The following is a 12886-nucleotide window of genomic DNA, read 5'->3' as shown; positions in this document are numbered from 1 at the left end:
ACCATCTAGTGCCAAAAATGAGGCAGTGACCCAGTGAATTAAAAAAAATGAAAGAAAATGAAAAGAAAAATTACAAAGAATCTCTATGCAAACATATCTAAGAAAAAACAAAACAAGCCAGACAGAGAAGACTGCAATAAATAACTAATCATTCAATGCAAAGACATAGACATATATCCATAAGAAATGGAGAGAAGAGTAATATATGAGAGGATGCTCCAAAAGAAAATGTGCTAAAGTTGCTGTTTAATAAACTCAGGGAATTAAAAATAATTCAAAGATACATATCCTTGATAATATGCAGGACGGTGGTGTGTTTGCAGACATACAACTTCTTTAAACAGGGAAGTAGGATCTTCTCAAGCTGACAAAAGCAAGGAAACAGTGACTGACCCTAACAAGATGGTGATAGGTGAACTCTGTGACCAAGAATTCAAAATAGTTTTAAGGAAACTCATGATCACCAAGATAGTACGTAAGATAAATTCAGACATTTCTCAACAGATTTAACAAAGAGATTAAAATAGTTCAAAAAATTAAAAAAGAAATCTTGGATCTGAGAAATACATCTGCTAAAGTGAAAAATTCATTAGAGGCTCTCAATAGCAAAATAGATCAGAGGAAAGCATCAACAAACTTGAGACAGGCTATTTGAAAATACAGAGAGGTGGGGATAAAAGAATGAAAACAAGTAAAGATCACCTACAGGATATATAGAAAACTACTTGAAAAGGCAAAATCTAGGAATTATTGGTGTTCAAGAGGAAGGTGAACAAGAGCAAGAGGTAGAAAGCTTTTTAAAAGAAAGATTAACAGAAAACTTTCTAAAATGTAAGAAACAGAGAAATATCCAGATATAGAAAGGTCAGAGAAGACCAGATTTGATTAAAATAAGATTATTCCAAGGCATATAATAATCAAATTCTTAAAGGTCAGTGACAAAGAGAGGATCCTAAAAGCAGCAAGAGAAAAGATGTAAATAACGTATTTGAAAGCTTCGGTTTGTTTGGCAACAATCTTCTCAACAGAAACCATACAAGCTAGGAAGAAGTGAGATGACATTTTCAAAGTGCTGAAATAAAAAAACAAATGCCATATAAAAATACTGTATACAGTAAAGCTATCCTTCAAATATGAAAGAGAAATGAAGTCCTTCCCAGATAAAAAGCTGAAGTAATTTACCACTATGAGACCCATCTTATAAGAAATACTAAAGAGAGTTCTTCAAACTGCAAGAAATAAAAAAACTAATGCACAGAGAGAAAACATTTGAAAGTAAACCCACTGATAAATTAAGTACACAGACAAACCCAGAATACTCTAATACTGTAATTGCAGCATGTAATCCACTCATCACTTCAGTATGAAGCCCAAAAGACAAATTTATCAAAAACAATAGTAGGTACAGCAACCTGTTAAGAGATAGACAACATAAAAATATACAAATTGAGACAACATAAAGTCAAAATGTGAAGAAATGCAATTAAATTTTAGAGTTTTTTCATTGTTTCTTTTTGGCAACCAAGTACAATAACCATATGATCATTTCAATAGATGCTGAAAAAGCATTTGATAAAATTCAGTATGGCTTTATTATAAAGTCCCTCAGGAAACTGGATATAGAAGGTGCATACATCAAAATAAAAGCCATGTATGACAAACCTTTGGCTAACATTGTACTGAACTGGGAAAAAAAGAAAGTCTTTCCTGGAAGAACTGGAACAAAACAAGGATACCCACTTACACTTTTATTCAACACAATACTGGAAATCCTGGTGAGGTAATTTGTCAAGAGAAGAAATAAAAGGCATCCAAATTGGAAAGGGATAAGTCAAATTAGCCTTATTCACAGATGACATGCTCTTATAATTAGAAAACCTAAAGACTTCACCAAAAAACCTGTTACAACTGATGAACAAATTTAGTAAAGTTGCAGAATGCAAACTCAACGTACAAAAATCAATAGCAGTTATATACACCAACAGCAAGCAATCTGAAAAGAAATCAAGAAAGCAGTCCCATTAACAATAGCTACAAAGAATATAAAATACCTAGGAATCAATTTAACTAAAGGAGTAAAATATCTATACAAGTAAAACTATAAAATGCTGATGAAAGAAATTGAATAAGATACAAATAAATGGAAAGATATTTCATGCTCTTGGATTAGAATAATTAATATTATTAAAATGACAATTTTACCCAAAGTAATTTACATATTCAATGTAATACCTATCAAAAGACCAATTACATTCTTCACAGAAATAGAAAAATATTTCTAAAATTTATATGGAACCACAAAACACCCAGAATAGCGAAGCAATCTGAGTAAAAAAAAGACAAAGCTGGAGGCATTACACTACTTACTTCAAAATATAGCACAAACCTAAAGAAACCAAATCAACATGGTATTGGCATAAAAACAGACACATAAACCAATGGAATAGAATAGAGAACACAGGTATAAATCCATGCATTTACAGACAACTCATTTTTAACAACGGAACCAAGAACTTGCCATGAGGAAACAGTCTTTTTAATAAATGGTGCTGGGAAAACTAGATACCCATATGCAGAAGAATGAAACTAGACCCCTATCTCTTACCACATTCAAGGATCACCTCGAAATGGATTAAATACTTAAGTCTAAGACCCGAAACTGTAAAGCCAACAGAAGAAAACATTGGGGAGATGCTCCCAGACATGATCTAGACAAAGGCATTTGTGTGAGATCTCAAAAACACTGGCAAGAGAAGCAAAAACAGAAAAATGGGATTACATCAAGCTAAAAAGCTTCTGCACAACAAAGGAAACAATTAGCAAAGTGAATAGACACGCCATAGAATGAGAGAAAATACTTGCAAACTATCTATCTGACAATGAATTAATAATTGGGATATACAAATAGCTTAAACAACTCGTTAGCAAAATAAAAACAAAACATCTGATTAAAAACGGGCAAATGATCTGAATAGGCATTTATATTGCCTATTGCCTATTCAGAAGACATACAAATGGCCAACAGGTATATGAAAAAATGTTCAACATCACCAAAGAGATGAGAATTGCAACTCAAAACCGTAATGAAATATTATGTCAACCAGATAAAATGGCTTTGATAAAATAAAAAAGCAGGAAATAATGGATGCTGGTGAAGATGTGGAGAAAGGGGAACTCTATTTACACTGTTAGTGGGAATGTAAATTCGTACAGCCACTATAGAATATTGTATGGGGGTTCCTCATGAAACTAAAAATTGAACTACTGTATAATGTAGCAATTCACTACTGGGTGTATATCCAAAAGAAAGGAAAACAATATATTGAAAAGACACCTGTACTCCCATGTTTGTTGCAGTGCTATTCACAATAGCCAAAATATGAAATCAACCTAAGTGCTCATCCTGAATGAATGGATAAAGAAAATGTGGTACATATACACAATGGACTCTTATTCCGCCATAAAAAAAAGACTTAACTCCTATTATTTACAGCAAAATGGATGGAACTGGAGGTCATTATGTTAAGTGAAATAAGTCAGGCATAGAAAGACAAACGTTGCATGTTCTCTTTCATATGTTGGAGATAAAAAAGTGAACCTCATGAAGGTAGAGAGTAGATTGATGATTACCAGAGGCCTGAAAGGGTCGTGGGGAGATAGATTGATTAATGGATATAAATTGACAGTTTCAATGAAGAGATAATACCTAGTATTTGATAGATCAGTAAGGTGATTTATAGTTTACAATATCTTTTACATATTTCACAATAGCTAGAAGGGAATAATTTAAATGTTGTTAGCATAAAGAAAAGACAAATACTTAAGGTGATAGATATGCCAATTACATTGATTTGTTCTTTACAAATTATATGAATGTATTAAATTCTCACATGGACCCTAAATACTTACATCTATTATGTATTGATTAAAATATATTTTTTTAAACTCCAGGCTTCCCCAAGATTGTAATCCACCTGTAATTTAACTGACTGCTAGTAAAGCCCGTTACTTTCAGAGGAAGACAATTCAACCTAGAGACTTTGCAATGTATAATCCACAATGTGTGTATGTGGGATGTGTGTGTGTGTGTGTGTGTGCGTGTGTGTGTGAAGGAACAAGAAAATATGAGAAAATGTAACCCAAAGATTTGAGAGGGAAAAAATGTGTGTAGACATGGTGACTTTTATCAGAAATTATATTAAGGTATCTTAAATTTCAGTTCCTATTACTTTAATTCTAAAAAAAACTGTAACAGTTATTTCATGAACAAGTCTACCAAAAAAATTCATTTGAATATTTGCAATCTGTTTATGTTTATGCCTGAGTGCCCAAAAATATCTTCACCTCTTTTTCTCCAATATTTAACATTTATTCCTGGGATTGAAGAATGTTCCATTTTACTCTTCAACATCAAAGCAATGAAACAATTAATCCCGCTAATAATGATGCATATTTCTCAAAGATGCCTTTCATTTTCAGATCAGCAACGAAAGGACTTTCAATTGTCTCTCCAGTTGGCTCTAATGAGAGATGTACAGATGTTAAACCCACTTCTCTTCTTAATCATTTTCCTTCGTGTACTTGATTAAATCCTCAAAAGCAAACTGTTCATGTTCTCGCTGAAAATATAGGCTGTCTCACTTAACAGTTATGTTGCACGAGAAAGAGAAGTTATAATGGCATGGAATGTGCTCTGCATGGGATTTTCTAGACTTTACTAGTTCACGAGCTTTTGTGGATAAGTCAAACTCTTGAATGTCACTTAAATGTAATCTTTTCTGTAGTTGATTATGCAGAGAATACAAAAGAGGTATCTGCAGAATGTGGAATTAATTTTGAAAGTTGGATAAAGACTTTAGAATAATAGCTGTGGCTATACAAGTCACCTATGAGACTGTTCTCTCATAGGTGACATTAATTTCCTATCTACAGAGTTTTATTACTGAATGTGTTGTTTGTACCTCCACAAACCTGAAATAATAATTTTCTTTTTTTAGCAGTCTATTAAAATGTCGAGGTTTATCTTGACTGCCACTTTTTAACATAAATATTTGGGCTTAATTGAATTCCTAATATGTGACATCACTTGGAATTCTGATAGGGTTCAGTAATTTGGCCTGCAAAGACTTATTTTGCCTTAAAATGAAAGGTATAGTTGAAATGTTATTTTACACGATAGCAAAAAAGCATCCAACATAAGTTGTGAGATTTTTATTGTTTAACTTTTGAAGTAGAAGGACAAGGTTCTTATGTGCTTGCTTTATTCCAAAGTATATATGGGAACACTAATGCTTTATATGTAAAATGTACCCTACAGATATTTGTGATTAGTTAATTTTTATGGCTAGAAATTCTAGAATCATAAAAAAAGAATGAACCTTGAATGTCAGAGTTTCACCCATTTTTTTGAAAACAATGAGAACAAAAAAATCATTATAATTTTTATATTTACCTTGTGTTTCACAAAAAGGGGGTTTTCTTTGCTGTGCTACACTGCAAGAATATGTCATGTTCAAATCTCTGGGGCTTTATTAAAAACTTTAACTACTGTCTTCTTGTAGATATTATTAAGCAAATACTAAAGATAGCATAGATGTGTGGTCTAGGCAGTATTTTTCTGGCAAGTAGACCTAAGTGCAGAATTTAAGTTCCATAACATTAACCTGAGACCAAATCATTTTATTCGGGGTTGTCTCCTCTGTGAACAGCTTTATGTTATGACCTCATTTGCTACAGCAAATGAAATATTAATAGATCATTGAAAATGCAGTAAAGTTTTGATCAGATGTTATACCTTCATTGTATACCAAACCCTGCCTCTCATAAAAACTTTCTACTTGGGTTTAAATTGAAATTATCACTCAGTTTTTTAAAATCAAACATTTTCTTTAAGAACATGACAATGTAAACATATTTCTTATGGGAATCTTTAAGTTCTATATTTTTCACCAAAAATCATGTCAGACCATGCCAGTTAAACAGTTATTGAAAAAAAAAGAATCTATTTAGGCGAGTCAAAAAATTAAGCAAAGTATGTTTTAAATAAGTTAGTGACTATAAAATTTCTCAATTTGGGCATTTATTTTGGCTCCAAGTAACAAAACACCTGACAAAAGAGATTTACGTAAATAGCTCTAGATATATAGTTGACTCTTGAACAATGCAGGGGTTAGGACTGCTGATCCCCACCCAGTCAAAAATCTGCATATAACTTTTGTCCCAAAATTTAACTGCTAATAGCCTACTGTTGACCAGAAGCCTTAATGATAACATAAAAAACTGATTAAAACATAGTTTGTATATATATTTATACTATATTCTTACCATAAGTAAGCTAAAGAAAAGAGAATGTTATTAAGAAAATCATAAGAGAAAATATATTTACTATTCATTAAGTGGAAGTAGATCATTATAAAAGTCTTCATCCTCATTATCATTATATTGAGTAAGATAAGTAGGAGAAGAAAGAAGAAAGGTTGGCCTTGCTGTCTCATAAGTGGCAGAGGTGGAAGAAAATCTACATGTAAGTGGATCTGCACAGTTCAAATTTATTTTGTTCAAGAGTCCGCTGTGGATAGTTGTTGGCGTTGGTTCACCAATGCCAAAGATAATGGCGGCATCTTTTTGATTGTTTTGGCCTTTCTCAAATAACTGAAAGATGATTGCTGAAGTTGTAGACATCACGTTTAGCAGAAAGAAAGAGGAAAGGAGAAGGTGGCAGCTATTTCAAGAAAGCTAAAATTTCCTAGGAACCTCCATAGGAATCCCATCATGGTGTTCCCGCGGCATCTCTGAGCAGTTATGGTTCATATCACAACTCCTAGGTAAGGTAAGGCAAAGGAGAAGCAGGTTAGAAGTAGGCATTAAGTTGCCACCTTCTTTACCAAGTCATGTATGTCTTATCTTTGCTTACCAAACAAAATGCTCTGATTTTCCTGATTAGCCATATGACACTTGCTTCTTGTCTTTGAAACTTAGAGTAATAAACCACCTCACACCACGTGTTATACTTCCAAAAGCTAACATAATTTTGATTGATTTGAAAATATATGATAATATATATAATTATATAGATATGTTAGTATCTATTGCTGCCACTTTTTACTTAAGACTGATAGCATCAATGTTAAATAGTGTCTTTTCAGAAGTATTGATTATTCTATCTGTTGCAGATCTCTTCAAATTGAATGGGTGTCTCCACAGAAGCCAAATGGCATCATTCTTGGATATGATCTCCTATGGAAAACATGGTATCCATGCCCTAAAACTCAAAAGTTAGTGCAGGACCAGAGTGATGAGCTCTGCAAGGCAGTGAGGTGTCAAAAACCTGAATATATCTGTGGACACATTTGCTATTCTCCTGAAGCTAAGGTAAGTCTTTTCTAACTAGTCAGTGAACTATGTTTTTCTCACTCAAGACTCCAAGTGAAATTATTAACTTCTCACACCACGATGTATTATGATCAGTATTTCCACTACTCTATGAAGAAGACTCCACGGAAAAGAAAGGATGCTTACAAAAATCATTATCACCCTCATGAGAACTTTAGCCTTCCCATTTTTTATTATCTTCACAAGAAATATAAACTTATTAGAATAGGGTACATCCCAAATTTGTATTTGACTGAGTGACTTAAAATTTTCTTTACAACAGATCTTTTCAGCTACAAATAGGTGTTTGTTTATATGGCACTAATGAGTAACTGTGAGGAGGACATTTTATGATTTGTCAGAAATATTTTAGCATTATAGTCATTTGCAGATTAATGTTCATATTAGATGCGGCCTAGAAATCAGATCAATAATACAGCCAGACAGAGGAGTTTGTAAATTACTTTTATTGACAAACAACACAAAATCCTTAGTTTGAAGGTAGAATTTTATATAATGAAATAATGTTCCTATTTGTCAACAACAGCGTCACACATTCAATGGCTAAAGCTACTACTAAATTGATAAGATTTACTGCAAAAGAACATCATAATTAAGAAAGTGAGTTACTGAAGCAATATGGATCAAAATACAAATTATTATGGCTGACACAAGTTTAGCAGTAGTTATCATCTAAGAAATGCATAAAGCCAGCAGTTACTAACTGTGCATTTTTTGATACTTACACTCTAAAATTATCATTATGCCTAAGTTTGACATCATTTTATGCCATTAAGTATGCACATATTTAAATACATACATCTGATGAACATATTTGTATAAAATTAAATTTGGGATTTCTGAGAAGAAAAATACTAAAATAAATTTGCCCATTAAACATATCCTCCATTTAAAATAACTTGGAAAAATGTTGGCAAAACACAGAATTCACTTCTCAATTTTTTTCTTTGCTTCTATTATTTTAATTTTTATTATCCATTACAAAGTGGACAAAGAGAGAATAGTTGTATAGACATATGAATAAATGATTTAAAGTTTGTGGAGTGCAGAAAACAATGTGCTTCATCAAAGTAAAAACTGATTCTGGCCAGAAACTGTCATAGTAGTTTAGGTTTGTATAATGGATTTGATAAGTTTCAACCCTATAACTTTAGTGGTAAAATCAAAGCTAAGTAGAGTAAAACTAGTAAAGATAATGTTTCAATTTAAGTTTATTCTAAAAGATCAAAAGGTAGATGTTCTTAAAATGTTCATATTAAATTAAAATATACCTGTGATAGGGTGAAGAAAAATTAATGAGATGAAGAAAAATACTAATAAAGTATTAACAGAATAATATTTACCTATGTTTAGGCTAAAATTATTTATAAAATTACTTCTACCTTTCTTTATGCTGTGATTTCAGAAACTGCTTTTTGTAACTTTTGAAAAAATTTAATGAAGCTTTGTACCAAATAAGTGACTGGTTGGTGTAACATTCCTAAATTCAGTGAATGACAAAGAACTGGTTAGTTTAATTTTAAATCAATTTAAAAATGATTAAGACAAATCTACTGTACAAAAAAAATCATACAGGTCACCTTTTATAGAAAATAAATGTAAATTGATGAATAGGGAAGCAAAAGTTAACCTTCAGAAAACACGCGTGTGCAAATCTCACCTCATAGTCTTGAAAAGAAACATCACATTTGGTTATTCTTATAATGCAAATGGTCATACATTATTACAATAAAATGAGATACACTATTTAATAATGCCTTAAACAAAGTCTTATTTTTATTGTTGAGATTAAAGAGGCAACACAGGTATTGCAGTAAAAGAGAATAAAGGATGTCAGTTAAGTTTCAAAAAAAAAATTTTTAATTTCAGTTTGGGATTAGGTACTAACACACATTTCCTAGCATGAAAGATTGGAGAGAAGTAGAAAAGAGACTTTTATTGAGGCTTTAAAAGCTTTTTGGCTAAATCACTGTAAACATTAATGTTTCCCAAAATACTTAAACAAGCTTTACCATAAGATGACAGCCATGGTTCACAAATCCCAGTGAACATAAGACCTGGGGGCATTGTTAAAACCTAGTATCTCATAACTGTAGCCCCAGAGATTCTGATTCAGTAGGTTTAGATTTGGCTGTGAAAACTTGCATTTCTAACATGTTCCCAGGTGTATTGGTTCGTTTTCACAGTGCTGTAAAGAATTACCTGAGACTGAGTAATTTATGAAGAAAAGAGGTTTGACTCACAGTTATGCAGACTTAACAGGAAGCATGACTGGGAGGCCTCAGGAAACTTACAATCATGGCCGAAGGTGAAGGGGAAGCACGAATCTTCTTCATGTGATGGCAGGAGGGAGAGAGAGCAACGGGGAGAGCTGCCACACACTTTTAAACCATCAAATCTCATGAGAACTCGCTCACCTTTAGACCTACAATAAAAGTCTCTTTCCTACTTCTCTCCAATCTTTCATGCTAGAAAATATATATTCATACCTAGCCCCAAATGAAATTTACAATTTTTTAAATTTAATTAACTTCCTCTGTTGTCTTTCACTGCAATACCTGTGTTGCCTCTTTAATCCCAACAATAAGACTTTGTTTAAGGCATTATTAAAATTTTATATAATAAAAAATGTATGTATTTGAAATACATATATACTTATATGTAAACATATATTTAAATATATCTATTTTTATTATAAAATTTTATATAATAAAAGATGTATATCTTATGTATATATACATATGTATATGTATAAGATATGAGATATACATCTTATATCTTATTTTATTATATAAAATTTGTATATTATAAATATTAAATACTATATTATAATATATTAAAATACTATATTATAATATAGTATTATAATAGAGCACAAAGCATGGTTGAAGACTTCAAAAAAGCTGCATTCTATAAAATAACATTTATAAAATTTGAATGATCCTGGAAAATACATTTTTAAACCAACGAAATATGAGTAATATGGTCTCAGATCTTCCATGCCTTATAAGAAAATAATTATATTACATGAGATACAGTGGCATAATACTCTTAACTAAACTGACATTTCTTTAAAACTGATTTCAAACTTTCAGGTTTGTTGTAACGGGGTGCTCTATAACCCCAAGCCTGGACACCGCTGTTGTGAAGAAAAGTATATCCCGTTTGTTCTGAATTCTACTGGAGTTTGTTGTGGTGGCCGAATACAGGAGGCACAACCAAATCATCAGTGCTGCTCTGGGTATTACGCTAGAATTCTACCAGGTGAGGATTATTTCCAGGTGTACTCAAAAACTTTGGGAACCTGAAAACATAAACACACGGTTCATGTCAGTGAACTATTTCAAACACCTCCCCCTCAACAAAAATTGAACCACAAACGCATAGCCAATGGCCTGCTCTAAATACTATTTCTTCCTTCTGCTTTGTTAAAATATAAGCAAGGCTAAATATTAGAAAATGAGAGAACAGGAGGAATTTACAATATCTACTACATAAAGAAATAAATCTGGAGATATGGCTAACTCCTTTTATCTTGTGGCTTCTTTTATTAACATGACTATATATTTTCACTATTAAATATGTGAATTGTTGACTGTTCCACTCCATGAAAGTGTTCCCCACTTCCTCCATTTCTAATCTAAACTACACATGCATTGTTCTTGGATAGATTGTAACTGCAAATTTCATTTGTCTCAGAATTCTAGGCCACTGGCAGTATTCTCTCTCATCATTATAAATCAGGCAAGGGAAGGAAGAATGCTGCAAAGGGTAGCAAACTGGACTTTTTCCTTCATCCCTTTTTAGTATTAGCCAACTTAGCTAGCAATTTTGCTCCAAATTTCAACTACATAAAACAATGCCTAGTGAATATAATTGGGAATGATGCTAATAACAACTGCTATTTTTAAAGTACCAAGTCTCTCACAGGCTCTGTATTGAAAACTTTACATAGGATACCTTATAGAATCTTCACAACTCCAGGAAGTTGGTATTATACAAGGCAGTTTACAAGTAAGGAAACTGTTTTAGAGAGGATCGATAACATATCCAGATTCACAGATGTGAATAGAAGTGAAAGAACTAAAATGTGAATATAAGTATGTCTCTCCTAAATCTATGCTCTTTTGAGTACTTTACTGCCTCTTTAACCAAAAAGCATCAACCTCTGTTGATAATTTTTTTAAAAGGACTATTTAAGACTTCTAAATTTCTTCATTACTACCACTGTCAGTTACAATTTATCCTCCAAAAGTAATTGAGAATACAAAAGTAATTGAGAATACAAACTTTTTTCTGTTACTTAAGTTTGATACTGATATCTTCTTTAAAGAGCAGGAAATGGATATAGGAGAAAGACAAGTTTTTTGGAGGCCATAGGAAAGCTGAATACTTTGAGATATCTAGTTTAGGGTGAAATTTATGCCCAACATCTGGTTCATGTACTTTATGTTCAGTATAACTATATCCATCCAAGGCATGTGAAATGAGACACTGTCTAATCCAGTGTCTGTTTTGCAAAATACTGGAGCAAATATAGAAGGTGTGCAATCACCTGATGGGTTCATCTTGCCCATTGCACAGATAGAGCCAATTTACCAAAACAGTGGTACTGCAATAGAGAAAGAGCTTAATAAATGCAGAGCCAGCTAAGCAGAACAGGAGATTTTACTCAAAACAGTCTCCCAGAAAATTCAAAACCTAGGATCTGTCTGGGCACGGTGGCTCATGCCTATAATCCCAGCACTTTGGGAGGCCGAGGTGGGTGGATCATCTGAAGTCGGGCGATCAAGACCAGCCTGGCCAACATGGCGAAACCCCATCTCTTGTAAACAATACAAAAAATTAGCTGGGCGTGTGGCAGCGCCTGTAATCCCAGCTACTCGGGAGGCTGAGGCAGGAGAATTGCTTGAATCTGGGAGGCAGAGGTTGCAGTGAGCCAAGATTGTGCCACTGCACTCCAGCCTGGGCAACAGAGTAAGACTCTGTCTCAAAAAAAAAAAAAAAACAAAAAAAAAACCGTAGGTTTTTTTTGTTGGTTTTTTGTTTGTTTTTGTTTTTTGTTTGTTTTTTATTTGTTTGTTTTGAGATGGAGTTTCGCTCTTGTTGCCCAGGCTGGAGTGCAATGGCATGATCTCTGGCTCACTGCAAACTCCACCTCCCAGGTTCAAGCGATTCTCCTGCCTCAGCCTCCTGAGTAGCTGGAATTACAGGCATGTGCCACCACACCCGGCTAATTTTGTATTTTCAATAGAGATGGGCTTTCTCCATGTTGGTCAGGGTGGTCTCGAACTCTCAACCTCAGATGATCTGCCCGCCTTGGCCTCCCAAAGTGCTAGGATTACAGGTGTGAGCCACCACGCCTGGCCCAACCCAGGGTTTTTTTAGGATAGTGCAGTAGGCATAGGGCTAGGGAATGGGGAATGCTTATTGGTTGGGGTTAAAATTATAGAGAGTCAGAGCTGTCTTCTCGCCCTTAGTCAGTTCCTAGATG

General features: G+C 33.3%; 1 protein-coding gene across 1 annotated transcript in view; it reads left to right on the top strand.

Annotated features, from left to right (window-relative positions):
• Window positions 1-12886, top strand: part of USH2A (usherin) — a 798563-nt gene that overhangs the window by 592629 nt on the left and 193048 nt on the right. Inside the window, exons 48-49 of the mRNA XM_032136481.2 lie at window positions 7173-7371; window positions 10488-10656. Of these exons, the coding sequence (XP_031992372.1) occupies window positions 7173-7371; window positions 10488-10656 (368 nt within the window). The remainder of the gene's footprint in view (window positions 1-7172; window positions 7372-10487; window positions 10657-12886) is intronic.

Source organism: Hylobates moloch, unplaced genomic scaffold (genome assembly GCF_009828535.3).
Source record: "Hylobates moloch isolate HMO894 unplaced genomic scaffold, HMol_V3 SCAFFOLD_18, whole genome shotgun sequence".
Classification (NCBI taxonomy): domain Eukaryota; kingdom Metazoa; phylum Chordata; class Mammalia; order Primates; family Hylobatidae; genus Hylobates; species Hylobates moloch.
The sequence above is the reverse complement of the archived record's forward strand: the minus strand, read 5'-3'. Positions and strand labels throughout refer to the sequence as shown.